At 45.3% G+C, this 26,072-nt stretch overlaps 1 protein-coding gene across 3 annotated transcripts in view; it reads left to right on the forward strand.

The window, feature by feature from the left end:
• Window positions 1-26,072, forward strand: part of DPYSL5 (dihydropyrimidinase like 5) — a 91,822-nt gene that overhangs the window by 15,242 nt on the left and 50,508 nt on the right. For all 3 annotated transcript variants that reach the window (XM_032391504.1, XM_032391506.1, XM_032391505.1), the window contains exon 2: window positions 24,417-24,681. In XM_032391504.1, coding sequence (XP_032247395.1) covers window positions 24,421-24,681 — 261 coding nt within the window. In that variant the 5' untranslated portion in view covers window positions 24,417-24,420. The remainder of the gene's footprint in view (window positions 1-24,416; window positions 24,682-26,072) is intronic.

A 26,072-nucleotide genomic window follows, 5' to 3' on the forward strand; every position in this document is an offset into this window, starting at 1 on the left:
ATAACTCAGGGCTTCTCTGTGTTTTTCAGCTCTTAAGTAGTAGTGAATATTGACAGGATCCTGTGCAACTGGTAGGATCCCAGTTGTTCACACGGAGATATCTGTGATGCCCAGTCCTCGCCCCTCCAGCAGTCCCAGGCTGAAATGCTAACTGAGAGTGCAGTGCAGAGGCGGGAAAGAGAACGTCTGGGAGTTCAGTCTGGGTGCGGATCTTGCCTTCCAGACTTGCTGATAATCTGTGTGATGCCAAGCAAGCCACCTAGCCTTTCTGAACCCCATTGCCCTGATTCCTTGCGGTGTGGCTACGAGGCTTAGAAATGAAGCAGGTCTGGTACAGTGCAGGGCACAGAACAGGGGCTCGGTAAACTTGACCGGCCTTAAAGGTCAGAGAGGTAGATTTCGCTTCAATGACAATGATTTTATTGCTTTCCTCTCCCCCTGGTTTTATAAATAATACATATTCACTGTGAAAAATGTTAACAATATTTAAATGTAAATGAAATAAAGTAAAAGTCACCTTAAGTCCCACCACCTTAAGACAGCTACCCTTCACATTTTGGTGACCATCTTCATCACACACACACACACACACACAACACACACACATCCATCCTGTTTTAATTGTTGGCATTTTTCTTTTTCTTTTTTTTTAAATAGACTTTGCCCCCTCTCTTTTCCACTCCTCTTCAACTAAATGCCACCTCCTCACCCTCTGGTAATCGGTATAAACAAATGGGTGTTTTCACGTGTCTTTTGCTCCCTGCACATTATTGTGTATAAATAAGATACAAAGATATTTTTTGTCCTTGTACATTTTATCAGAATAGGATCCTATTATGTCTGTGTCTGTGTGGATGTTATAGATACATGTATTGGAGTTCGAGTTTGGTAAAATATATTATCTCTACGACTTGTCTTATCATTACAACTCAGAAGAGGCTTTTTTTTTTTTTTAAGATTTTATTTTGAAGTAATCTCTATGCCCAACGTGGGGCTTGAACTTACAACCCTGAGATCAAAAGTCACATGCTTTACTGACTGAGCCAGCCACACATCCCTGGAAGAAGGTTTTTGGTTTGATTTGGTTTGGTTTAGATTTCATTTATTATTTGAGAGAGAGAGCATGAGTGGGGTTGGGACAAAGGGGACAAGCAGACTACACTGGGTGCAGAGCCCCACATGGGGCTCAGGCCTAAGACCCTGAGATCATGACCTGAGCTGAAACCAAGAGACAAAACCAAGAGTCGGACGCTTAACCCACTGAGCCTACCCAGGCACCCCACCCCTGGAAGAAGCTTTAACGCAGTTGGTGTAGGTCTGACTTTTTAAGAGTTGCATGATATTTAAGGCATGGATAATGCGATATTGTGGTATAATATGAAATCTGTATTTGGTCTTCATCCCCATTTCCTGCCATGGAGCTCCTAAAACGCTTGTAACTTCCTGAGTGACAGGGGTGAGAGGAGCATCTTTTGTTATTCATAATAAGCCCCCTTCACCAAACCTGAGTTATGCTAATGAGGTGACTGTCGGGGATGGGTGCTGGTTGCCACGGGAACCAGCCAGGTGATTAGAGGGTTGGAACTTTCAGCCCCCATCCTCTAGCCCCCTCCTGGGTGGGAGAAGGGCTGGAGATTGAGTTAATCAACAGCCAATGATTGAATCAGTCATGTCTTCGTAACGGAACCCCCATAAAAACCCCAAGCAGAGGCGTTTGGAGAGCTTCCAGGTTGGTGAACACATCGAGGTGCTGGGCTGGTGGTGCACCTGGGGAGGGCATGGAAGCTCCATGTGCCCTGCCCTTACCTGGCCCCATGTGTCTCTTCCAGTTGGATGTTCCTGACTTGTTTCCAGTCATAGTAAATAAAGTGTTTCTCTGAGCTTTGTGAGCTGTTCTAGCTAATTATCAACCTTGAGGAGGGGATCATAGGAACACCTGATTTATAGTCAAGTGGTCAGAAGTACAGGTGACAACCTGGTCCATGTGACTGGCATCTGCAGTGGGGGGAGCAGTCTTGTGGGACTGAGCCCTCAGCCTGGGGGTCTGCATTAACTTCCAGTGGTTAGCATCAGAAGTGTTGTGGGTAGGGGTGCCTGGGTGGCTCAGTCGCTTGAGCATCCGACTCTTGATTTTGGCTCAGGTCATGATCTCAGGGTTGTGAGATCAAGCCCCAAGTTCAGCTCCGAGTTCAGTGCAGAGTCTGCTTGAGATTCTCTCTCTTCCTCTCCCTTCCCCCCCACCATGTTCCCTCTAAATAAACAAATAAATAAAATCTTTTAAAAAAAGAAGAAATGTTGTGGGTAGAGGGACAGTTTTCCTTTAGATAGTACCGTTCCCCATTGATGGGCATTCCGTTTGTTTCCAAGTTTTTGGTGGCTTGTTGCCCTACCCACACCGCTGCCATGGGCCTCTCTCTACCCGTCTCCTTATGTTCTCTTGCTTCTATTCCTATGGATAGAGACCTGGCAGTGCAATTGCCAAGTCAGAGAGCTTTTTAATCGACAACTTTTCAGACTGTTCTTTAAAAGCATTGGATAATTTATGTTTTCATTAGCATTTCATTAGCAACACCCTGGCAACCACTCCCAACCCACACTCTTCTCCCCCCTGCCCCCACCAGTCCTGCCAAGGTCAGATGTCACCCTGGAATTGTTGCCAATCTGATGGATGTGGAATGACATTTCATTGTGACTTTTCATGTGCATCTTCTTGATCACTGGAGAAGTTGGACATCTTTTCATATGTTGTGGGTCGTTTGGATTTGCTCTTCTCTGTAGCACTTAGTGATATCCTGAGCCCATCTTTCTCTTGGTTGTATTTTTCCTATCAGTTTATGTTACAGTTCATTGCTGTCACATGCACTGCATATGTTTTCTTAGGATATTTATTGTCTGTTAACTTTTTCTATTTCTGTGATACCATTTACTTTATCAAAACTTTTAATGTGTATAAAGCCAGAAACGTGACCCTTCTTTTATGGCTTCTGGGTTTCCAGACCGAGTTAAAAGGGCTTCCCCACTCCTAAATAATACATGTCGTTTCCTGGGCTTGCTTCTAATATTTTCATTGCTTTATGTTTTACATTTAAATAAATTCCAGATGGATTATGGATTTGGGTATATGCTGTAAGGTAGAGAGCTGATTGGATTTTCTTCCAGACAAATTGCCAGTGGTGCCAGCCCCATCTATTAAGTAAATCATTTCATCTCCACTGAATTGAAGTATCACTTTTGTTAGATTTAATTGAAATCTGCTACCAAGCACTTATTCTGCTCCTTTCATCTATTGTCTAATCATATGCTGACACTATAGTTTTAATTATAGTAATTGCATATAGCATCTTTTAATATTCCTAGGACAGTCCTTTCCCTACCCCACAGTATTCCTTTTCATAATTTTCTTGACTCTTCTCAATTCCATTATTACCCATTTCAAAATAAATACATTAAGAACTCTAATAGGAATTGCATTACATTTATATATTAATTTTGGGAGAATTGACATTTTATGATATTAGCTTTTCCCATCTAGGAATAAATTTGTTTCGTTTTGTTTAGATCCTATTTTATGTACTTTGAGAAGCTCTAGAGGAATCTGTGCCTTCGTTAGCTGTGTGTGTGTGTGTAGCTGTATTTTTTTCTTTTTAAGATTTCATTTATTTATTTGACAGAGAGAGCACAAGCAGGGGGAGTGGGAGAGGGAGAAGCAGGCTCCCCACTGAGCAGGGAGCCCAATGCGGAGGCTCGATCCCAGGACCCCGGAATCATGACCTGAGCCAAAGGCAGATGGTTAACGACTGAGCCCCACAGGCGCCCCTGTGAAGCTGTATTGAGGTGTAATTTACGTACAATAAAATTCACCCACTTTATACAATTCACTGATCATTAGTATATTTAAGGAGTTGTTCAATTTAATCATGCAGTTTACTTTTAGAAAATTTCCATTGCCTCAAAAAGAAAACTCAAGCCCATTTGCAGTCACTCCCATTCCCAACCCCAGTTCTGAGCAGCTACTAAACAAAGTCTATCAAAATAGAGAAAATACTTTCTATTTAGATTTGCCTTTTCTGAACCCTTCTTAGTATTTTACTGTTTATGCTTAAGTATTTCACAGTGTTTTTCACTATTGTGAACACATTTTTTTCCTGTTTCTATTTCTGGCTGGCTGGCTGCTAGTATAGAAAAAAAAAATACTAATTTTATTACATTTATCTTATTATCTGTTACCTTACCAATTTTCTTAGGTTTCCTAGGTATACCATCATAACACACTTTATGTCCTTTTTTTCCATGTTTATCTTGAGGATTTAATTTTCTTATTGCATTTTTTAAGGAAATTGCAAACACTGTTTAATAATCACGGTCAGAGAAGGCATCCCTGGTTTATTTCTGATTATAATGACAATGACTTGCCATCAAAATGTAATATATTGATAACTCATGATGAACTGGTCGAGGCAGAAAAAGTCAAAAGAAGGTTGAGGGGTGGTTATCTTTCCACTGATGTTTGTCTTTTAAGCCTGGAATGGAATATATACTTCCTTAACCACTGGCTGGAGCTGCACTGTGTGTAGTGCCTTAAAATAAATACAATTAAAATTTCAGTTCCTTAGTCATACTAGCCATGCTCAGTAGCCACACAGGGCTAGTGGCCACCTCATCGGACAGCTCAGCTCCAGCACCTAGTGGGCAAACCCTGACCGTAGCCCACAAAGCCTAAAATATTTACTCTCTGGCCTTTTACAGGAAAAGTTTGGTGACCCCTGGTCGAGAGCATTGTCTCCTCACCTAAGTCGTTTGCATATACCTTCCGTCCATTTTTCATAATGCCATCTATGAGCTGATGCTTAATATTTTTCTTTAAATAGCTCACGTTTTGTGCCTAAATTTTTAAGAGAAACATTATATTAACACCATAAATGGGAATATTTGCCATAAATAAATAGCTAGAAAAAGAAATAGAATGAAAGCCAATCAATGTTATTAAATTCCAGTAGCGAACTAGACCTTGCTCTTCCCCTTATTAAAAAAAGGAAATTAACAAGTGCTAGGTATTAGCAGATGCACACCCACCCACTGAGATGTTTTCCTGGATGTAATCAGAAGAATAGAAAGAGAGCTCGTGATTCAACGCCATTTGTGTCCAAGTAGTAGACCTCCTAAAGTCACCTGTACACATTTTCCTCAATTTTGGAACACTGGGCTGAGGGGAGAGGAAATCAAGGAGCATGAATTTGGCTTAGGTGATGGCTGAGGTTCTGGTGGCCCCACTAGAGGAGTAATTTTTTTTTTTTAAGATTTTATTTTTAAGTAATCTATACCCAACGTGGTACTCAAACTCACAACCCCGAAATCGAGTCGCATGCTCTACCGACTGAGCCAGCCAGGTGCCCCTAAAGGAGTAATATTTAGACACCTTTCTTACCATTACCAGTTAAAGGATGGACAAGACATATTTGCATTCTCTTTATAGTATAGGTTAGAGCACCAAATATAAACTGATAATTGGACTATATTACTTTAACACCCCATAGAAATGTCATCACTAAGTAAAAATTTAGTGGTATTTCCTCGACCTTTTATCGATGTTTGGTCTGTATTAAAAATGGTCATTGGAGAATATTTCTGCATCTTCTGCAAAACTGCAGTTGAATATATCTGGCATGTTTCTTACTCCTTAAAAAGTAATCCAGTAAATTCCTTCTGGAATTGTCTACATAGAGAGCAGACCTGCTTTCTCTAAAACATTCTGACCGATACCTTCTCGTAAATGTTCAGTTGGATGGAAGTGAGCAATGAATTATTTGGAAATCAGAAGGCTTTTCCTGGGTAAATCAGAGCCTCCCTTTTATCCAGCAATAGAAAGTTTTTCCTTCCCAAACCATTTCCTCTTCTGTTTGGACTGCCGAGAAGCTTAGCACTAAATGTAATTCCTACTGAGTTCTATCTCATTTTTTTCTGATCTCCCTTTAGCAATTCTCTCTTTTTTTTAAAGATTTTATTTATTTGAGAGAGAGAGTGAGCACAAGCAGGCAGAGGGAGAAGCAGGCTCCCTGGGATCATGACCCAAGCTGAAGGCAGATGCTTAACCGACTGAGCCATCCAGGCGCCCTAGCAATTCTCTTTTAAATGTGTTTTGGTTTGGCATTTTGTTTTTTGTTTTTTTTTAAGTAAGCTCTATGCCCAGCGTGGGACTTGAACTCACGACCCCCAGATCAAGAGTTGCATGCTCTATGGACTGAGCCAGCCAGGTACCCCTTTTTGTTTGTTTTTAAGTCAGCTTTGTTGGGGTGCAATTCACGTACAGTAGACGCAGCGATTTTCAGTGTCCCATTTCAAAGGGTTTGGACATACTTATATAGCCGAGTAATCCAGTGACAGGAGTGTGGGTACGAGGTGTCAGAAGAGTGTGCCAGCAGGTGGAGAGGCCTCAGACAGGGATGGGCAGGCCTCCACTCCCTGGAGAAGGTGATAGGCAACAACCACGAGGCGTGTGCCAGCCTCCTGGCGATGAGATAGTAGGCCCTTTACCAAACAAGGTGTGGGCACAGGGAATCAGGTACCTGCCGTACCTGCTGGGGAGTCTGGGGTCCGACCCTCAGCCGCGGAAGATCTGGAACACAGTTCCAGGTGTCCTAACCTCGAGCTTCAGCATGTTGGACTCTAGTCTTTAGATTTGCCTTCAGGGCTAGGTCCTTGGCCTGGGCTGGGGGTGGGGAGGAGGCTGCCAGGGACAGGGAATCTGGCCAGCTCTTCTGAAAAGTAGAAGGGAATAAACCGTATTTATCAGAGTACTTGCTGTCTGTCATCAGTTCCAACCCCACCTCTCTTCTAGCAGAAGCAGGTGAACAAGAAAAAAACGAAATGCTGACATTCAGGATGAATTAGGTGGGCAGACAACCATTTACTCCCATTTACTTGTTTCAAGAGATGTTGACTTCATCCCTTTTGTTGGCAGTTACTCGGCAGGTGCTCCCTGCCTAGCAAGGGCTCCAGGGAAGGGCTCATTACCTCTTTTTGTTTAAGTGAATGAAGGTATCTCCACATTTTCAGACTCAACCGCCGGGAAAAGCCTTTTGAACCCAATCAGTCAAATTGCTCCATCTCTCCAACCATTCATTCAAGGAAGGCGGCAGCCAGGTAGGCCGTGGTAAAGGGGGTGTTCTGCCCCTTTATGCAGCCATTTGAGAAGACACTGTCTTGTCTGGGGTACCAGTGAACAAAAAGGAGGAAGGGGGCTCTATGCCATCACCTGTGGAGTTATCACTTGCTTCCTCATTGAAAAGGATGCCCGTGCGGGGTGCCTGGGTGGCTGTTAAGTCAGTCAAGTGTCTGGTTAAGTGTCCGACTCTTGGTTTCAGGTCAGGTCGTGATCTCAGGGTCTTGGGATCGAGCCCCCTGTCAGGTTGAGATTCTTTCCCCCTCCCTCCCCCTCCCTCTGTGCTGCTACCCTTGCTCACACTCTTTCTCTCATGCCCTCTCTCTCAAATAAATAAATAAGATTTTAAAAAAAGAAAGAAAGAAAGAAATCAATGCCCTTGCTGCTGGCTTGGTCCTGGCATGAGAGGTGGGGTGTCCGACTGAGACGGGGGACACTAGAAGAGGAGCCAAGTGGAGACAGAGTGTAATGAATCAGTTTTAGATGTGATCAGTTTGAAGGGCCAGTGAGACATTAAAGGAGAAGGATCTAATAGGCCATTGGATGTACACATTGATGGTGGTTAAATAAATGTCCAAGAGATGCTGACTTGCTAGTGAATTGCCTGCCCTGGCCCAGACTTCCTCAGACCTACTCTAGTGCGCTCTGGTGCTCCCGCCCCCCAACCAGAGCTACTGTCGACTCCGCAGCTGGTTTATTATACGAATATTTTTACAGTCAAATAGTGCAGAGAAATTGAGTCCTGCTGCAGTTTGCAATTCTTTTCTCTGAGACAACTGCAGTTAATAGTTTAGCGAATAACCTTCCCAGTGTTTTATGCAAAAATCTCATTTATATGAGTTTTCATATATAGATGAACGGTTTATGTATAAGTGAGATTTCACATTCACATATATTCAACTGTATATGATATCTCACTTATATATACAGAAGTAGATACACATACCATGAGTCCTGTTCTGTAATCTGTTTTCTTCACTTAGTACTGTATCGTGGATAACATCCCATGTCAGTACTTAAACATCTACATGAGGGGCACCTGGGTGGCTCAGATGGTTAAGCATCTGCCTTCGGCTCAGGTCGGCTCAGATCATGATCTCCAGGTCCTGGGATCAAGCCCCACATGAGGGTCCCGACTCAGCAGGGAGTCTGCTTCTCCCTCTCTTTCTTCTCCTTCCACCCCCCTCCCCGCTCTTGCTGTCTTTATCTCTCTCAAATGAGTAAATAAAAAATCTTTAAAAAAAACATCTACGTGATCTTTTTCAACGGCTGCATAGCCTTCTATTGTGTGACTATACCATTATTTATTTAAACAGTCCTCACATTGACACACCTTAAGCTTGTTCTCAAAGTATTTGCTATTATAAACAACACTGCAACAAAATACCCTCATAATATATTTTTGTGCAATGGTCCGATTATTTCCTAGAAGAAATTCTTAGATGTAAAACCCACATTTTAAGTTTTCATGTAGATTTGTAGATTTCCTCCTGGTGAGGTGGTATCAGTTTGAACTCCTAGGAACAGTGTATGGGATGCTTGCTTTTCTCCCTCTGGGCATTGTTCTTCTCTTTTTCTGTGCCATTACGATAGGTGAAAAATGTAATCTCATTGTTTTCATTTGCATTTCTTTGATTATTAATAAAGACAAACATCTTTTCATTTGCTTCTTAGCTATTTATGTCCTCCCCATCACCATGGGTTGCCTGTTTATATCCTTTGCCTATTTTTTTCTACTGGAGTCCTTGTCTTTCTCTTAAGATTTATAAACACTGTTACATATCACAGATATTAATGCTTGGTTTTATGTTGCCAACATGTCATAACCAGTTCTTGTCTTTGTTAAAAGTATTTTGTAGCATCTTTTGATATATTACAGTTTTTCATTGTTATGTAGTCACACCTACACCCCTCTTTTCTGGTTTCTGGCTTTGCATTATGCTTAAAAAGCCATAACCCATCCAAATTTATAAACATATTTTTCTATGTTTTCTTCTAGTACTTTACCCTTTGAATTTTTATGTAAAATGCAAATCTAATGATGTCACTTCTTCGCTTGCCCTACCAGCAAGCCTTACAGTCCACGCTCTGAGCACGTCCCACCAGGCCTTGAATGGCTTGGGCTCTCTTCAGCTCATCAAATATACCAGCCATCCTGAATGCACCCAGCTAGACCACACTGCTCTGCTTCTGTCTGGAATGCTCAGGTTTGGCTCCCCTGTCCCCCCACTTGACAGTCCTAAGCAACTGTCAAGACTCCTCTCAAAGGCACTTCCTCTGAGAAGCCATCCTCCTCATATTCTGGTCCCCAAGCTGCTTGCTCAGCCCAGTGTAGCCTCTTGGTCCTGAAACAGTTGGTCCGCTGGCCGTTCCCAGCCCGTGCCTGCTTATTCTGCCTCTTTAACACTGCCAGTCAGTGTTAAGTGCTTTCCCCTGCCCCCCCCGCCCCCCGGTACTGACACAGCCCTCCTCTTACCTCATATGGGGATTTTTGTTTATGCATCTCTTTCCACTTCAAACTCGTGAGTTCCTCAGGGGTTGGTGCAGGATCTGACACTGAGTATGGTGTAGGTGCTAAGCCTGCCTCCGTGATCCGATTGGCATCTTAGCAAACGCAATATGCTAACAGTGTGGAGGCTGGGAGACCAGTTAGAAGTATCCAGGTAATAGTAGTATCTTAACGCAGGTAGATGATAGGGCCCGAACTGAGGCAGTCGGTTTGGAGAAAAGAGGACTGATAAGAAACAGATTTAGTAGGTAGAACAGATAGTGCTTGAGTACAGTGTTTTGTCTGAAGCGTCTCCTAAATGTTCAGCACACAAGTAAATCAGAATGTTTAGCCCATTAGCACAGTCCAGACCTTTTGATCCTTGTATTATTTGGTGTTTAGAATTACTTCTACTCCTATTCCTTTTCACGAAGCTGTGACCTTGGCTGGTCGTTACCTCCAATCATCGTCTATCAAGTAGAGACGGCCCATCATCTCTAAGAGCAATTGTGAAGTTGTTTCAATTAAATGTCACAGTGATAAGAGCCTTCTCGGCCCCTGGCACTTACTCGCATTTAGTAGGTGTTCGCTCTCTGGTCCTGCCATCTCCTTACCTTGGGTGACTGGGTCAGTTGCCATCGTCTGACTTATCTAAAGGGTTCCTAGAGAGAGAAGCTGAAATCGACTTTCATCACTGGGTTTCCATCAAACCCAGGCATGCCCTGACAGCTGCTCTCCATCTGTCTCCGCCAGCTCTCTGCTCTGTTCTCACATGCTTCCATTCTTCCTGTTTTCCCTTCCCTCTATTCCGTTGGCACCACCAGTTTAACCCACACCATCCTCCTGCCTGGATTACCACCGTCACTCTTCTCCCAGCCTTCACCCAACCTATGCCAGTAAAGAAGCAGGAAGCCCAGCCCCCAGATCATGTGCCCATCCCCTGACCAGCCTCAGGATGCCGCTCTGAGTGCTCCAGGTCATCCTGTGCCCAGTGGGTCTCATTCAGAAGGCTGGGCCTCTTGCTCTGCACTCCTAGACCTTATATCCTGGTCCCTGCTTGCTCGACCCAGTCTAGCCTCTTGGTCCTGAAGCAGTTCATCCGCTGGCCATTCCCAGCCTGTGCCTGCTTATTCTGCCTCTTCTTTGTTTTACAACCCAGACAATGCCAGCTTTGTTCCTTTGCCCTATGCTTTGCACCAGACCCCCTCACAACCAGCATGGAACTCTCTTTGGAGAAGCCTTCCTTCCCATTGCTTACAGCCCATTACTATGGCTAATACTTTGTACACGCCGAGTGCTTTTGCCCCACCATCTCCTTCGGCCAGTCCTTGCTTCCTTCAGCTAGCATTTAATGAGCCCCTCTGCGTGCCAAGCCCTTAGAAGGATAAAATGAAGCCTAGGCTCTGCGGTCAAGGAGCCCCAGTCTTGTATGAATAGATTCTAACCCAGTTTCCTCATCCATAAAATGGGGATAATCCTGTCTAACTACCTCACAGGGGTGCTGTAAGATTGCTTTGAAACTATGTGTGAGCCTGTCACATCGGTGACCGTGTGGTGTTGATGGTGTTGACATCCACTTTACAGCTGAGAAGATGGGTGTGGAGTTAGTCATGTGGCTAGAGGGGCAAAGCCAAGTTCAGCGCTCCCAGCACTGCTCTACCCATCGCCCACTGCGTTTCCTTCTCTTACCCCATTGCACCCTTTGCTGCCCCGTCTGCACTGGAATGAGACACGGTCAGGTGTGGCCTCTCGCCCCAGTTGAGGGAAGCTGATCATTTTCAGCCCAGGCCTGCCTTCAAGTCTCCTAAGAGTGCCCACTTGACCGGTCTCTCCCGGCAGGCACGGTGCTTCTCACACGTGCCTGGGGGTGTCACCCATGAGAATATGTCTCCTACAGGAGGTGATGGAGCTCACAGTGCTCCCCACCTTGCTGCCCATCTCCCCAAAGCTGGGTTCCATCAGTCAAGTGTTGCTTGCAAGCACTCGTGAGATTTGCTCTTCAGGCTCCAGAATTCTGGGTTAAGGTAAAAATACCTATTTGCCTTAGTGATGGAGGTGAGTCAGGTTCATAAGAAGGGAGCTGGGAGAAGTAGGCACAGGAAAGGGGATGACGTTGACCGGGCAGAAGCATTCTGGGTGTAAAATCAATGGCAGGTAAAAACACTGCATTTGGGAGGGAGAGATGGAAACGCATTTTCAACACAAGATGAAGTATCTGGTATCTCTTTGAAGGAGTCTTACATCACAGGGGGAATAAAGTCTGTGTTCTTTTGAAATCTATTTGAGTCGAATTAAGGAAGGAAATTGGTTTGTCCTAAAGCCCAGTCCTTTTAGGAAATTTTCCAGGAGGTGGCAGGAGGATGGCAAGATTTCCTGAAAAGAAGAGGGAACATTTTTCACCTTATTTCAATTTTTTTTCCCAATAGGATAGAGCTATTTATGTGGTTTTAAATTACTGTAGTTATTTTTCATTATAAAGTCAATATAATATTATATAGAAAATTTGAAAAATTAGAGGAGTGAAATCACCTATAATCCCAATCAACACAGACCTTGTTATTTATTCTCACCTGGTCTGTTTTTTGAATGTGATGTTTTTACATAATTGTAGGAACACATGGCATATCATTTTCGTATACTGACGTGGTTCTTTTAAAATTTTTAAATGTTTTATGAGATACATACAGAAAAGTGCAGAAAATATGTCTAATTTAAAGAGTAATTTAAAGCAAACACCTGCATAACTCCCACCCTTTTCAAGTAAGAGACTTGAATATTTGCAGCTCTCAAGAAGCTTCCCACCACATGACCCTTCCCAAACACAGCCCCTCCCTGGCCTCCCAGAGATAACCAACCACCCTGACTTTTCTGATTTTCTTGGGTTTTTTCTTTCTATGACTATATGCCTAAACACTGCAGTTCAGTTTTGCCTGGTTTTGAATGTTATATGGACCTGTCCTGTATTTACTATTTTGTGTCTTCAGTTGTTGTTTGTGAGATGTTATATATGGCTGTAGTTAGTTCATACTCATTTTTAGTTTAAAAGAGAAAATGTAGAATTTTTATGTATTTCCATTCAGTATCTATCCCAAATCTAGACTTTATCGGGTAGCCCAGGTTTGAGACTTCTTTTCTTTTCTTTTGACTTTATTTTTAAGTAATCTCTATACCCAATGTGGGACTCGAACTTACGACCCTGAGATCAAGAGTCCCGTGCTCCACCACTGAGCCAGCCAGGCGCCCCTGGGATGGACACTTTTATAGTTAGGAAGATGCGTTCTTTTCCCCTGCTTGTGACTTTCCCCACCCCCGACCTGCGTCATTGCCCCCTCCGTCCTTCTGGCAGTGGGCACTGGCCCCTCCGCCCTTTGGCTGGCATTCTAGAAAGCAGCCACTCTGTGGGCCACTGGAGGCCCTGGAGCTGCAGCTGCTACCCTTCCAAGAGAGCTGATGGAATTATTTCTGGGGCCTGCAGACAGCTGGCGAGAGCGTGGAAAGCACAGCAGGGCTGAAGAATCCGCCAGAAGGTCCACCTGGGGAAGGGTTATGGTGGCGATGGTGACTACTGGTCACAAAAGCCTGGTGTTTTCTGGCTGAGGCCTCAGTCGGGAGGCCGGGATTCTTGTCTCCAGTGTGCGCACACCTCCCTGCCCTTCTTCCAGGGCCCTGGAGCCGCTGGGCTCATGGAAGGGGATTTACTCCTCTTTACTGGTTTTTGCTGGTACTCGGTCTCCCCCAGCCTCAGATGTAAAGCCTCCTGACCTCAGTGAACAAGGGAGCACTTGAAAGGAGCAAGGTTTCTGCCCCAATGCAAAGACTGCACGCAGGGGCCGTGATGCCCGCCGAGGCGCACGTGAGTGTCACCACGCAGCCGGCCTCTTTGGTCCCGAGGCCACACGCACTCGTGCTCACTGTCAGCTTGGCCTTCCCACAACTGTCCGGTTTCTCTCACGGCTAATCTTGAACAAGTGGTCTGCAGCTCCATTTCTTACCACCCTCTTGGGCTAATCCCTCGGAATTTCACTCTTGCCCTCTGTGCCCTGATGGCGCTTGCGTGTGGAGTCCCCCAGGCTGGGCCAGGCCAGGCCCGATGAAGCCATGGGATTAAGGCTTCTTACTCGATCTTAGCCTAAGGACTCGGCCCACTTGGGTCCATATACACCTTCCCACAAGCCAGGCCCACCTCTCGGGCTCCACTCGTAGTAGCTCCTTCGTCCTTGTTTCTTTATGCTTCTTCAAGAACAAGCCCTTGTTCTCCACATTGACGCCCATCCCACGGACAGATCGGGTCACTTTGCCTGCCTGTCCTCTTAGTGTGGCCTTGGTGCTGGGCTCTTATGGCTTATGACTACCGGACAAAGGGTCCAGTGTGTCTCGTGGTGGGGGAGGGGTGTAACATCGGCCACAGCCTGTGGAGCCTCTCCCCTCCATGTGTGACCCTTTGGCTTGATAGGCCCTTCTTTCTGCCTCCAGATCCCCAGAAGATGCCTGAGCCCCACATGAAAGACAGACTTGCCCTTTTACCTTCCCCAATTCTCCCCATGGCTGGGTTCTGCCTCTAGAATCTCTCAATACATTTTGCACAAAACTCTGGGTGACCCAAACCAGGCCCACCACTCAGACCAGCCCTCGATGCTGACGCTGGCCTGGTTGGAGAGGAGTCTAGAAGAGTCTCAGGTTTCTGGGTGGATGATAAGGGATGGCGCAGCTGGTTTTGGACAGGCTGAGTATGCCTGTGGAACATTCCAGTGGAATGGTCTGTGGGCATTTGAATGTTAAATGCCCTCACACCCTCATTATTGGCATAGAATAGGTTCCAGATTCCTGCTTACCCTGGAAAGCAGGGTCCTAGGTGTTGAAGAAGTCAGTCATAAGGCAGGTAAAGTGTGATCATGGGATGTGGGGAGAGGTCATGCGGCAGAAACATCTGTGAGCTTGTCTTTTTTATTTTTACCTGTCACCTAATTGTTATTTTCATGAGTTCATACACATTGACTAGAAAAGTGGTTGTGTCTGAGGGTGGGGGTGGGGTGGAACGGAAGAGATGCAGGGACGGCAAGGGTGGTAACAATGGTGAGTTCACAGGTGTTTGTCATTTTTCTTTATACCTGACGTGGACATTATAAATACCATTTTAAATCGACTCAAGAGTTGATAAAGCCAGTTAAGAATTATAAAATTATACTTGCTTTAATATTATTTAAGAATTGTTTAGTGCTTTACTGTTTAGAAAGGCAGTTCAGTTTATTACAAAATTAAATGTATTAGCTTAAAGCCTTAGCTGCTTCCCACTCACCTCAAACTTCCCTTTTTGGCTTTTTGTGTTCCAGCGAACCTTTCATTTGTTCTCATTTTTCATTTCCAGAGAGAATCCCATTCCAGAATCATCCCAGGATGCTCTAAGTGCAAGCACCCCCATCTCCCCCCACAACCTTTGTTAGATTCGGCTCTCCCAGCTCTGTTCTATTACTCTTTCCTATGTGTTGATCAGAGGAAGAAAAATAGCTGCATATTTTAGTTTTCTTTTCCTAACCACTGCCATATATCACCTTTTGATCCTTTGGCAAATGTTACCTGCTTGGAGCAAAGGAAAAGCCACATCATTCAGTGTGTCCCCAGCGACCGGAACTGGCTTACCCTGCCCCTCCAGTTAGCGGCCCATCTGCCATTAGGGTTGGCTTACGTGTTGTCCCAGGACACTTGTGTAGCTCTTGCCTTCACGTGCCTTGATTTCACAGTGACCGATGGTCTGTATAGAATCACACGTTCTTCTGTGGGCTGGACCCAAAGAGGAAATGTGAGTCTTAAACCAATGCCTATGAAAAAGGAAATACAGGGGCACCTGGGGGGCTGAGTCATTAAGCGTCTGCCTTCGGCTCAGGTAATGTTCCCAGGGTCCTGGGATCGAGCCCCACATTGGGTTCCCTGCTCAGCGGGAAGCCTGCTTCGCTTCTCCCTCTCCCACTCCCCCTGCTTGTGTTCCCTCTCTCTCCGTGTCTCTCTCTGTCAAATAAATAAAAGCTTTAAAAAAAAAAAAAAAAAAAAGGAAATACATACCATACAAACCAATTCCTATCAAGTTCTTTTTAAGGTCTCTCTGCAAGAAGCGTCCCCTTTGCACCATTCTGGCCCCACGTGTCTTTGTGGAGCCCCAGAGTCCCCCGGCATCCTCCAGCTGAGCTGCCGGCAGGAGACAGCTGTGCAGGCCAGACTGCAGGCTCTCCGCGTCTCGCACCTCCCTGCAGGCACAGGGGAGCTGGGGAAGGTGATGACAGAAGCAGGCGATTGCAAGACACAGTGTTGGGGTTGGCATTTCCTTGGCAGGACCACACTGCGCGCCTTCTAGGAGCATGGAGTTGTGTGCGTTTCACGAACGAGAAGCAGCAGCTGCCATAACCTTGACCATCCAGCCGGCAAGGTGCCCCCTGTGCAGTTCTGCGCTGGAACAGCTCACAGCAGTAAGAAGCAGGAGGGTGGGCGGTATGGGAAATTGTCCTTTATCCAGCAAGATGGTTATTAGGTAGCAAATAGCAGTCATTGTCACTGTTTTAAACAGAGAGAGGCTTTCTCGGGAAAGACCGCACTCCCAGATTATACAGTGCTGTTTCCCCAGCTTGCACATCACCTTGGCTCTCACCCAGCAGGGGTTCAGGAACATAAGGAATCCATGCCACAGGATTAGGAAATTGGGGGAGATAAGCCGCCTACAGTTGGATAAATCTTGGCATATCAAAGATATCCATCTTGCTGTGGAAGGCATCATTTCTTCCCCACATAAACTGTGGAATTCCTAAGATGTGCACATTTGCACTGTCCCAGCCTCCTGTCGGCCCTGGGCTGCCTCTCCTATTCAAGGTCACTGTTGGTGAAGACCAAGGACTGAAGGGAAAGTCAAGGTAGACTCGATGAATCTCCACAGCTCTAGAATTCCATAGTTCTGAGTTACTCCTTCTAATACCATTTAACTACCTGGCATGTTTCCATTTCTGCCTGGGAGGACAGCCATGTGATTTGAATTCTTTCATCTGCATAGACAAAATAGCTGGGTGATCAGCGTTTTTGGTTAGACAAATGGGAATGTGGGATGCAGCCAGAAGTCCTTAAAGGAGGTGACATTTATTTTAAGGCACAGTTGTTACTTAATGATGATATGATTATAACGTTCACTTCTGTCTAATGTAGTATCTTAGCTCACGCTGCTATAATAAAAATACCATAGACTGGGTAGCTTAAATCACAGAAAATTACTCTTCACAGCTCTGAAGGCTGAGAAGTCCAAGATCAAGGTGCTGGCCAATTCACTTGCTGGTGAGGACTCTGCCTGGCTTGCAGATGACTACCTTCTGTCTGTATCCTCATATGGGGTGGAAAGAGAGAGGGGTGAGGGGGTGAGAGAGATCTCCTGTCTCTTCTTATAAGGGCACTAATCCCACTTATGAGGACCCCACCCTCATGACCCAATTCCCTCCCAAGGCCCCAGCTCCAAATACTATCACACTGGGATTGGGGCTTCAACGTAGGAATTTTGGGGGTGATACAAACATTCAGTCCACAGCCTATGTAGTAAGCCAGTGGGCCAGCTATTGGCTCTGTCTACACAGTAACTGTGTTTGGAATAAATGAGTGATTTGAAGCATCATAAATTAGTAAAACTGATACCAATTATGACCACTGACAAGAATGTCTTCTGAATACTGAGAGAGAGACAGTCATAGCTAGGGGCATTTGCGGAGCTTACGAGCATGTATTTCAACAATTGTGCTCAAATCTTTTCCCTTCCAAGGGACTCTCCTAAGAGGGCCAAGGTATCTTCCCCACTCACCCACCCCCTCACCCCATTATGTTCACAAACTCGTACGTACACAGACAGAAGAAGCCTTGCTGCAGAAAATGATGCCAGGAACATGTTTTCTTCATTTAGTTTAGCAAAGACTAGCAGGGAAAGCTGGAGGAATGTGGTGCTAATGAGGTTACTGGAGGAGGTGAGAAGCATAATGAATGTCAGCCGTCAATGGTGAGGGGGACTGGGCGGGATGAGGCATCTTGGCCACCCAGACAATTTGGAAATCTAGAAAGGTGTGGGGGCGGGGATACTGGTGTAGCAAGACCGTCCCACCATCACCAGACCGCTCATCTCACCATTCACAGCTCTGGTGTCTGGTACTCTGGGAGACACCCCCAGTTTAAACCAATCCCTGGTAACTTAGTTTTCAGGCTTTTAGGCAAGAAGTGTCCCGTTACCCATTAGTCACTTTGTAACATAGTTTGGGTCTCTGTCAGCCACTAGACTGAAGCTCTTGAGAGCAAGGCCCGTGTCTTCTTCAGAGTTGTGTCCGGTGCTTGACACTGGAAGAGAGTGAGGTTCCAGAGTATTTCAGTGCACACAAACGTTCGTTTTTGTTCACAATGCAGCCCTAGCGTGTTTTGAGTCCTCAGTCACCCCAAAAGGCTGACAGCCTACAGGCAGTTTTGATGACAGCAGCCCCTAGTCTGAAGCTGGCCGTCTGCCAGAGGGCGGGGAAAGAGCTCCCAGCATCCCTGGAAGTGGCTCCACCAGGCGGCCTGAGATCCCCCTCCATGTGGGCAGTATGGCGCGTGGCCAGGAGCGTAGGCTCTCGTATTAGTCTGCTCCAGCTGCCATAACAAAATACCACAGACTGGGGGGCTTATACAACAAAATGTATTTTCTGAGTCCTGAGGTTGGAAGTCTGACATGAGGGTGTCAATATGGTAGGTTTCCGGGGAGAACTCTCTTGCTGACTGGTAGATGGCTCCTTTCTCACAGGGCCTTTTTTAGGGCTTATGCAAAGGCTGTGGCAGTGGTGGGTGGGGGACTGAGCCCTTTGTCTCTTCTTATAAGGATACTAATCCTGTGGGATCAGGGACCCATCCTATGACCTCATTTAACCTTAAAAACTTCCTTAGAGGCCCCATCTCCAAATGCGGCCACACTGGAGGTTAAGGCTTTTGAGTGTGAATTTTGGAAGAACAAAACATTCAGTCCACAACAGCTCTGGACAGTTGTCTGGCTTTCGGTCCCTACTTTGTTAGAAACTAGCTGTGTGACCTTGAGAATGTTCCTTTAACTTTTCTAAGCCTCAGCCATCCCGGGGCAATAATGGGACATTAATGGTGCCTATCTCAGGGCATTGTAAGGATCAAGTACAATAAGGTGCATGATGCGTTCAGTGAGGACCCAGTATATAGTAGGTGTGCACTGATTGTTAACATTATTTACAGGGTCCTCTAAGTTCTGAGAAGGAGTTCCTTCTGATGTTATCCTGGGAATCCTGTCTCTTCAGAGCCAGGTTAACCTTCAGGGATTTCTACAAGGAAGAAGAAAAAGACAGGTTGGGTGGGGGGCCCAAGTTTATCCTATATAGTTTGAAAATATAGAAAACTATGAAGAACATAAAAATCACCTGTAACTCTTCTACCCAGAGCCAACTCTGATAACCTTTCCTTTAACTCAGACAGACCTGAGTATGAACTTCTCTTAAAAAGGGGGTAAGGTCCCTGCCTTGTTCCTACTTCTCAGGGTTGGTTGCCACGTGGTTAAACCCATGTGAAGTGCCAGGCACGGGGTGTTAGCTTACTAAGAGCGATTGCTCTCATTTCTACTGAAGAAGACACCCTTCGTGTTTGATACCAACATCAAAGCTCAGACAGGAATTCCCAGTAATTCATTATCACATCACCTTTCCAGGACCCCCACCCTCCAGGTGTGCACTCTGAAGCATGTGTTCTAGATTGATAAGCAAATCAATATTCTCCTTTACAACACTGACAAACAATAAGCAGTTTCCCAGCATAAATATTACTATTTTTCCTCTTGCCCTAAAGCAGCTTTAAAAAGTGAGGATTATATATTTGCACAGGGGGCTGGGTCGGGGGGTGTCTTCTTTCGGCCATCTCTTCCACCACCATCACTTCCCTCCTCTAGTGCAAACTGAGAAGTCGCATCTCTCCTTTCATGGTCACACTTGGCCTTGGCTTCGTAACGAGAGAGAGGGAGATTGCATCTGTCAGCCTTTCTGGGCTTCCTTTGGCCAGGGTGGTTGTGTCCCTCACCTGCAAAGAAACTCATTTTCTAATTGCATATTAAATTAAAACTCCAGTTTTCAGATTTTAGGACAAAAGATCAAATATACTCAGCTTCATCCGGGTTCAGACAATAAGCTTATGGCTGGGACTGTCCCATCTAACCATCTCTCCAGCCTGACTCCTCCCCACTGCCTCTTTGCCCACTACCTTCCTCACTAGGGGAGGGGCCCCTTCTCCCCAGAGGTTGGACTGATACCCGGGAGGGGAGGGGCGCAGATGTTCCTGGGAAACAGCTGTTGCTGTGTAAGGGAACAGGGTTCACTCCCACCGCCTGTCTTGTTCCCCAGCATCGCCCCCAGCAACAGCCCCACAAGGGGCTGGCCACCTAACAGCAGGAGAGCCTTGTGGTTGACCCCGAATAGGCACAGCCAACTTTCTTGGTGTGGAGATTCCATGCACTCCAGCCTGGTCAACTTGACAAAAACAAACTGCTTAACCAAGTGTGTCCAGGAGAGCAGGCTAAGATCACCAGATAGCTGACCCATCTCCTTACAAGAGGGTATTCCTTCAACAGGTTCTAGGCCTTTTCATCCTGGGGCACAGCCTCCTCACAGCTTACCTGATGGCAGACAAATGAAATGACAAGAATAAGAGGAAATATGTTTCTTCCTCTGCTCTGTCCACAGTAATTTGCTGTATTGGAAAAGGGATGAAAGCTGAGCATTGTCCTGGACATAGAGTTGCCAGATATCCCAGAAAACAAATATGGAACAGCCTACCACTCACTGCTTTAAGCCATTCGATCCTGTTGGGATGCAACAAGTAGATGAGGCCATTCATTCATTTGTTCACTGGTTTTGAGTATCCTATACTCGGGGCTGGGGCTGAAGAGGGAGCAGAAACAATGATCACTAATAAGGCTTTGGACCTTGAGAACCTCAGTTCAGAGGTGCGGAGAGACTCCAGGGCCATGAAGTCTGTGAAGGTGGCAGAGAGTCAGGGAAGGCTTCTTATAAAGGGGGACAACTGGATTAGGTCCTGAAGAATGAGCAGTTTACCAAGTGGAAAGGTGGGCTTCACTCATGCCCGGGGAGACCCTGCAATGGTGAAGTCTCCCTCCTCCTAGTCAGACTTTGTTGTATCTTTCCTAAGTCTAAATGAAAATCATTTCTGTTCAGATACCTAAGGGTCAGGAGAGTTGCAGATCCAACCCAAAGGTGCTCCCTGGACAGGATTCTGATTAGCTCCATCATGGCAGCTGTCTGAACACTGACCCCTTCCCCTGTGTCCAGCCCGCTTAGTCTCAGGCCCCACAGTGGCTCCTCCACATCTCCCCCACTCTGCTCACATCCTCTTGCTCCTCGCTGCTCCCAGGAGCTCCCCGCCTCCCACTATTCAGAGCAGAGAGAACACAGATTCCTGTGTATCCCCACCTCTTCTGCATCTTCACATAATCTCCTTTCTACAAGCCTTGACCTTAACCTCTCTCGAGTCTGTTTCCTCTGTGGATGGGCATAATAATACCTTTGGAAGGATCAAATAAAATAAACCATCTAAGTCTGTGACAGAGACCTGGCTTCCATTAATAATGGCCATCATTCTTCCATGCTGCAAGACCTTCCATTACAAGTAATCCCTTGTCCTCTTTTATCTTCAATCAATCCTTTGACTCTTTCCTAGCTGTTTGAAAAAATCTTAGATCTGTCTTAAATTGATCTCTTCCTTCAGGCATGCTGTCCTCAGCCCATTTTACGGCTCCCTTTACTCACAAAGGTCTTGACAAGTTTCCACAAACTTGCCTTCAACCACCATTTATCAAAGACTTGCTCCTCTCCAAAACAGTGGCCAAGATCTCCCTGTGGTCCTTATTCCACTCCCCTGCATGGCCACATTTAATGCTAAGGAGAGGGAGCTCCAAGAGGAAGAGAATGGTTAGTGGTCAAATGCGGCCACTCAATGGATGATCCGTTTTGAGTTGATTTTTGTGTAAGATCTGAGATTTAAGTCAAGGTTTATTTTTTGCTTATGGATATCTAATTGCTCCAACATCATTTGCTGAAAAGACTATCTTCCCTCCATTGAATGGTTTTTTTGCACCTTTGTCAAAAATCAGTTGACCATACTTATATGGGCTATTTCTGGATCTTTATTCTGTTCCACTGATTTTGTGTCTCCATCCATACTATCCAGTTTTGACTACTGGAACTAAGTAATAAGTTTTGAAATCCGGTAGACTAATTCTTCCCACTTTATTCTTCTTTGTCAAAATTATTTTATTTTTTAATTTTTATTTATTTGAGAGAGAGAAAGAGACCCAGCGGAGGGAGAGGCAGAGGGAGAGGGAGAATCAGACTCCCCACTGAGCAGGGAGCCAGACGTGGAACTCGATCCCAGGACCTGGGGATCATGACCTGAGCTGAAGGCAGACGCTTAACCAACTGAGCCACCCAGGCGCCCCTGTCAAAATTATTTTAGCTTTGTTTTTTCACATAAACTTTGACAATAAGCTTGCCTCTATCTACAAAAGATTTTTGCTGAGATAGGAACTGCATTAAACGTGTGTATCAATTTGGGGAAAATTGACAATCTTTACCATGTTGGGTGTTTCATTCCATGAATATGGTGTGTCTCGCCACTCACTTCAATCTTTGATTTCTTTCATCAGCATTTTGTGGTTTTTTAGCATATAAATACTGTATATGTTTTTTTAGATTTATGCCTAAGCATTTTAATTTTTTTGCATGTACATGTGTTCATTGCTAGTATATAGAAAAACGAACTTTTTGTATGTTGGTCTTGTATCTTGCATTCTTGCTGAACTTACTTATTTGTTCTAGGAGATTTTTTTTTTTTAGATTCTTTGGAGTTTTCTCCACAGAAACCATCATGTCATCTGCAAATAGGGACAGTTTTATTTTTTTCCTTTTTGATCTATATGCCCTTTATTTCATTTCATGTTTTCATAGCTGGCTAGCACTCCCTTTGTTGAACAGCAGTGAAAATGGTGGGCATCCTTGCCTTGTTCCCAGTTGTAGGGGGAAAGCATGAAGTCTTTAAGCATTAAGTCTAATGTTAGCTACCGGTTTTTCGTAGATGTTCTTTATTAAGTTGAAATCAGTTGACCATACTTATATGGGCTATTTCTGGATCTTTATTCTGTTCCACTGATTTTGTGTCTCCATCCATACTACCCAGTTTTGACTACTGGAGCTAAGTAATAGGTTTTGAAATCCAGTAGACTAATTCCTCCCATTTTATTCTTCTTTGTCAAAATTATTTTATTTTTTAATTTTTATTTATTTGAGAGAGAGAAAGAGACCCAGCGGAGGGAGAGGCAGAGGTTAATAAGTTAACTTATTCCTACTTTTCTGAGAGCTTTTATCATGAATAGATGTTTGAATTTTGTCAAATGCTTTTTCTGCATCAAATGATATGTGATTATGTGATTCTTCTTTAGCCTGTTAATAGGGTGGATTACATTGATTAAATTTTCAAATATTGAACCTGACATTGCATCCCTGGAATAAATCCCATTTGCATGGTGTAGAATTCTTTTTACATATTGCTGAATTCCACTTGCTAATATTTTGTTAAGAATTTCTGTATCTATATTCATGAGGGATATTACTCGATAATTTTCTTTTTTTGGTGCTGTCTTTGTCTGGCTTTGGTATCAGAGTAATACTGGTTTCATAAAATGAGTTGGGAATGTTTCCTTCTCTTCTCCTTTCTGCAAGAGATTGGCATTCATTCTTTAAGCATATGGTAAGGTTCTCTAGCTTTTAAAAATAGTGGTTCTGGGGGCTCCTGGGTGGCTCAGTCGTTAAGCTTCTGCCTTCGGCTCAGGTCATGATCCCAGGGTCTTGGGATCGAGCCCCGCATCGTGCTCCCTGCTCAGCGGGAAGCCTGCTTCTCCCTCTTCCGCTCCCCCTACTTGTGTTCCCTCTCTTGCTGTCTCTCTCTGTCAGATAAATAAATAAAATCTTAAAAAAAAAAATAGTGGTTTTGGGGGACCCAATCCGGAGCAAATAAAGCTGAATCTCTGGGGGTGGAACTTGAGTGAAGGTGCTTTTCCAAAGCTCTGCAGATGAGCTTATTAACGGTGCAGCCTGCTGTGGAGTTCGGTGTGGTAGTGGCCTTGAGGAAGGATGGGAGGGCGAGCTGGAGCAGAATCCATCTGAAGAAGGACATGAATTAAACAACGGGGAGGCTTAGAGAATTTGGCTCTCGGAGACGTGCCCCAGGAGCCCCTGATATCTTTGGGACCATATCGTGTAATGGGGACATTGGTCATCCAAGGCATCTGGGTTTGACTTGGCTGCTTAGAAGCCATCGATTCCTTACTTAGCAATTTCAGCTTTCTTGTTGGTAAAATGCGACTCCTCGGGTGGTTTCGAGAATAAAACAACACAGTAGGTATGAAAATGCTTTTGAACCTACACAGCATTTTGGGAAGGTAAACATTGATGTTTCTTTGGGCCCCAGATTCATCCTTACTGCCACTGTGTCATGATTCCCAGTAAGTCCCACTAGGAGGTCAGTGGGAGGCTTGTGACCCCAGTCGGTTGTAGGGCCGATGTTCTCAGGCTATGGAGGAACTTCCTTCTCTTCCCTGCTCACTTACTCTGCCCATGGAGGTTGGCCTCTGGTGGGAAGAAGTGGGACCTCGGTCACAGTGAAAAGGGACTCTGACCTTGACCAGTGCCCCCCTCTCACCTTCCGTAGGAACATGCTTGCCAATTCAGGCAGCGTGAGGATTCTCATCAAGGGAGGCAAGGTGGTGAACGATGACTGCACCCACGAGGCTGATGTCTACATCGAGAATGGCATCATCCAGCAGGTGGGCCGTGAGCTCATGATCCCTGGAGGGGCCAAGGTGATCGATGCCACTGGGAAGCTGGTGATCCCTGGAGGCATTGATACCAGCACCCACTTCCATCAGACCTTCATGAACGCTACGTGTGTGGACGACTTCTACCACGGGACCAAGGTAATGCTCCTGTTCGCTGAAGGGGCCTTCCCTTTGGCTTCTTCCATTTGTGGGGCTGCTCCAGACTAGACCCATGTGAACAGGATGCCCCTGCTGTGTTGCTCAAAGGAGAAGGGTGCTCTCCTGGGGCCACTGTGGCAACTGACATAGGAAATTCCAGGCTAGATGTCCTAGATCTCCGTGACTACCGGAAAGGAGGTATGTGGGCCTGTTTTACTGATCACATCACTTACCTATGTGCTGAGGCCGGACACTGATTTTATGTTTATATTTCTATGGCATGTAATGCAGACCTAGAAGAAGAGAATTTGCTGGTGTTTGTTATTGTGCATGTACGTGACAGGAGTGAGGTATTGATCTGATGGACTCCTTTATGTGTGATAAGCTAAATTTAATTCCCCAAAGATGGTGACAAATAGATATTTCTCTTCTAGACGATTTTAATGGCAGTAATTATGAAACAGACATAGTGAGCGATCTTGTATTACATCTCTCCTAGCTTGTTCATTATTTTTAAAAACAGCTAGGAAAAAAACATGGTGAGCCTCTTTCAGAGGGCATGGCCATGGACACTATTTACAGTTATTGAGCGGGGCCTGAGCTGCTGGATGTTCCCGAATGCAGAATACAAAAATTCAGGCCTGTGAAACAAATGAATTAGGAGGAAAGAGTCACATGTGGGTTCTTTTATCCCTCTTCTGTGCTCCGGAACCTGTTATTGCTGTCATTCCTCTGCATTGTAATTATCTGTCACATGCCAACCTCTCCGTGAACACCGGACTATGGACTCCTTAAGGCCTGACAGTATTGTTCTGCTTTCCCAGAGCCTGGCCCTGACCAGGAACCAGAGTAGCTACCCAGTAAATGTTTGTTGAGTGAATCAGTGAATGATGCTTAATCTATTTGGGTCTCTGTACCCAGCTATGCATCAGAGTCACCTATGAAGGTTTTTTTTAAAGATTTTATTTATTTGAGAGAGAGAGAGCACGAGTTGGGGGAGAGGCAGAGGGAGAGGAACAAGCACACTCCCTACCGAGGAGGGAGCCTGACGTGGGGCTTGATCCGAAGTCAGACACTCAACTGACTGAGCCACCCAGGCACCCCTGAAGATTTTTTTAAATGCAGAATTGAATCAGAATCTCAAGGACTACAAGTTCCTGACCCGGGAGGCAGCCCCTTACACTGTCTGACTTCCAAAGGCCTTGGCCTCTAACCCTCCCTGGGAGAAAGGGATCCACTAGCTACTGGCCCAGGGGCTATAGTCAGTCCTCTGTCCTACTTTGGCCCACAGCCTCAAATCCCCAATGGCCCTGTACCCTAAAATCCCACCTCTGTTCTACCTGGGGTTCTTGGGGAGCCCTTCTCCCATGCTCAGGTGTCTCCCCCTTTTC

Source organism: Phoca vitulina, unplaced genomic scaffold, assembly GCF_004348235.1.
Source record: "Phoca vitulina isolate PV1807 unplaced genomic scaffold, GSC_HSeal_1.0 scaffold63, whole genome shotgun sequence".
NCBI lineage: Eukaryota > Metazoa > Chordata > Mammalia > Carnivora > Phocidae > Phoca > Phoca vitulina.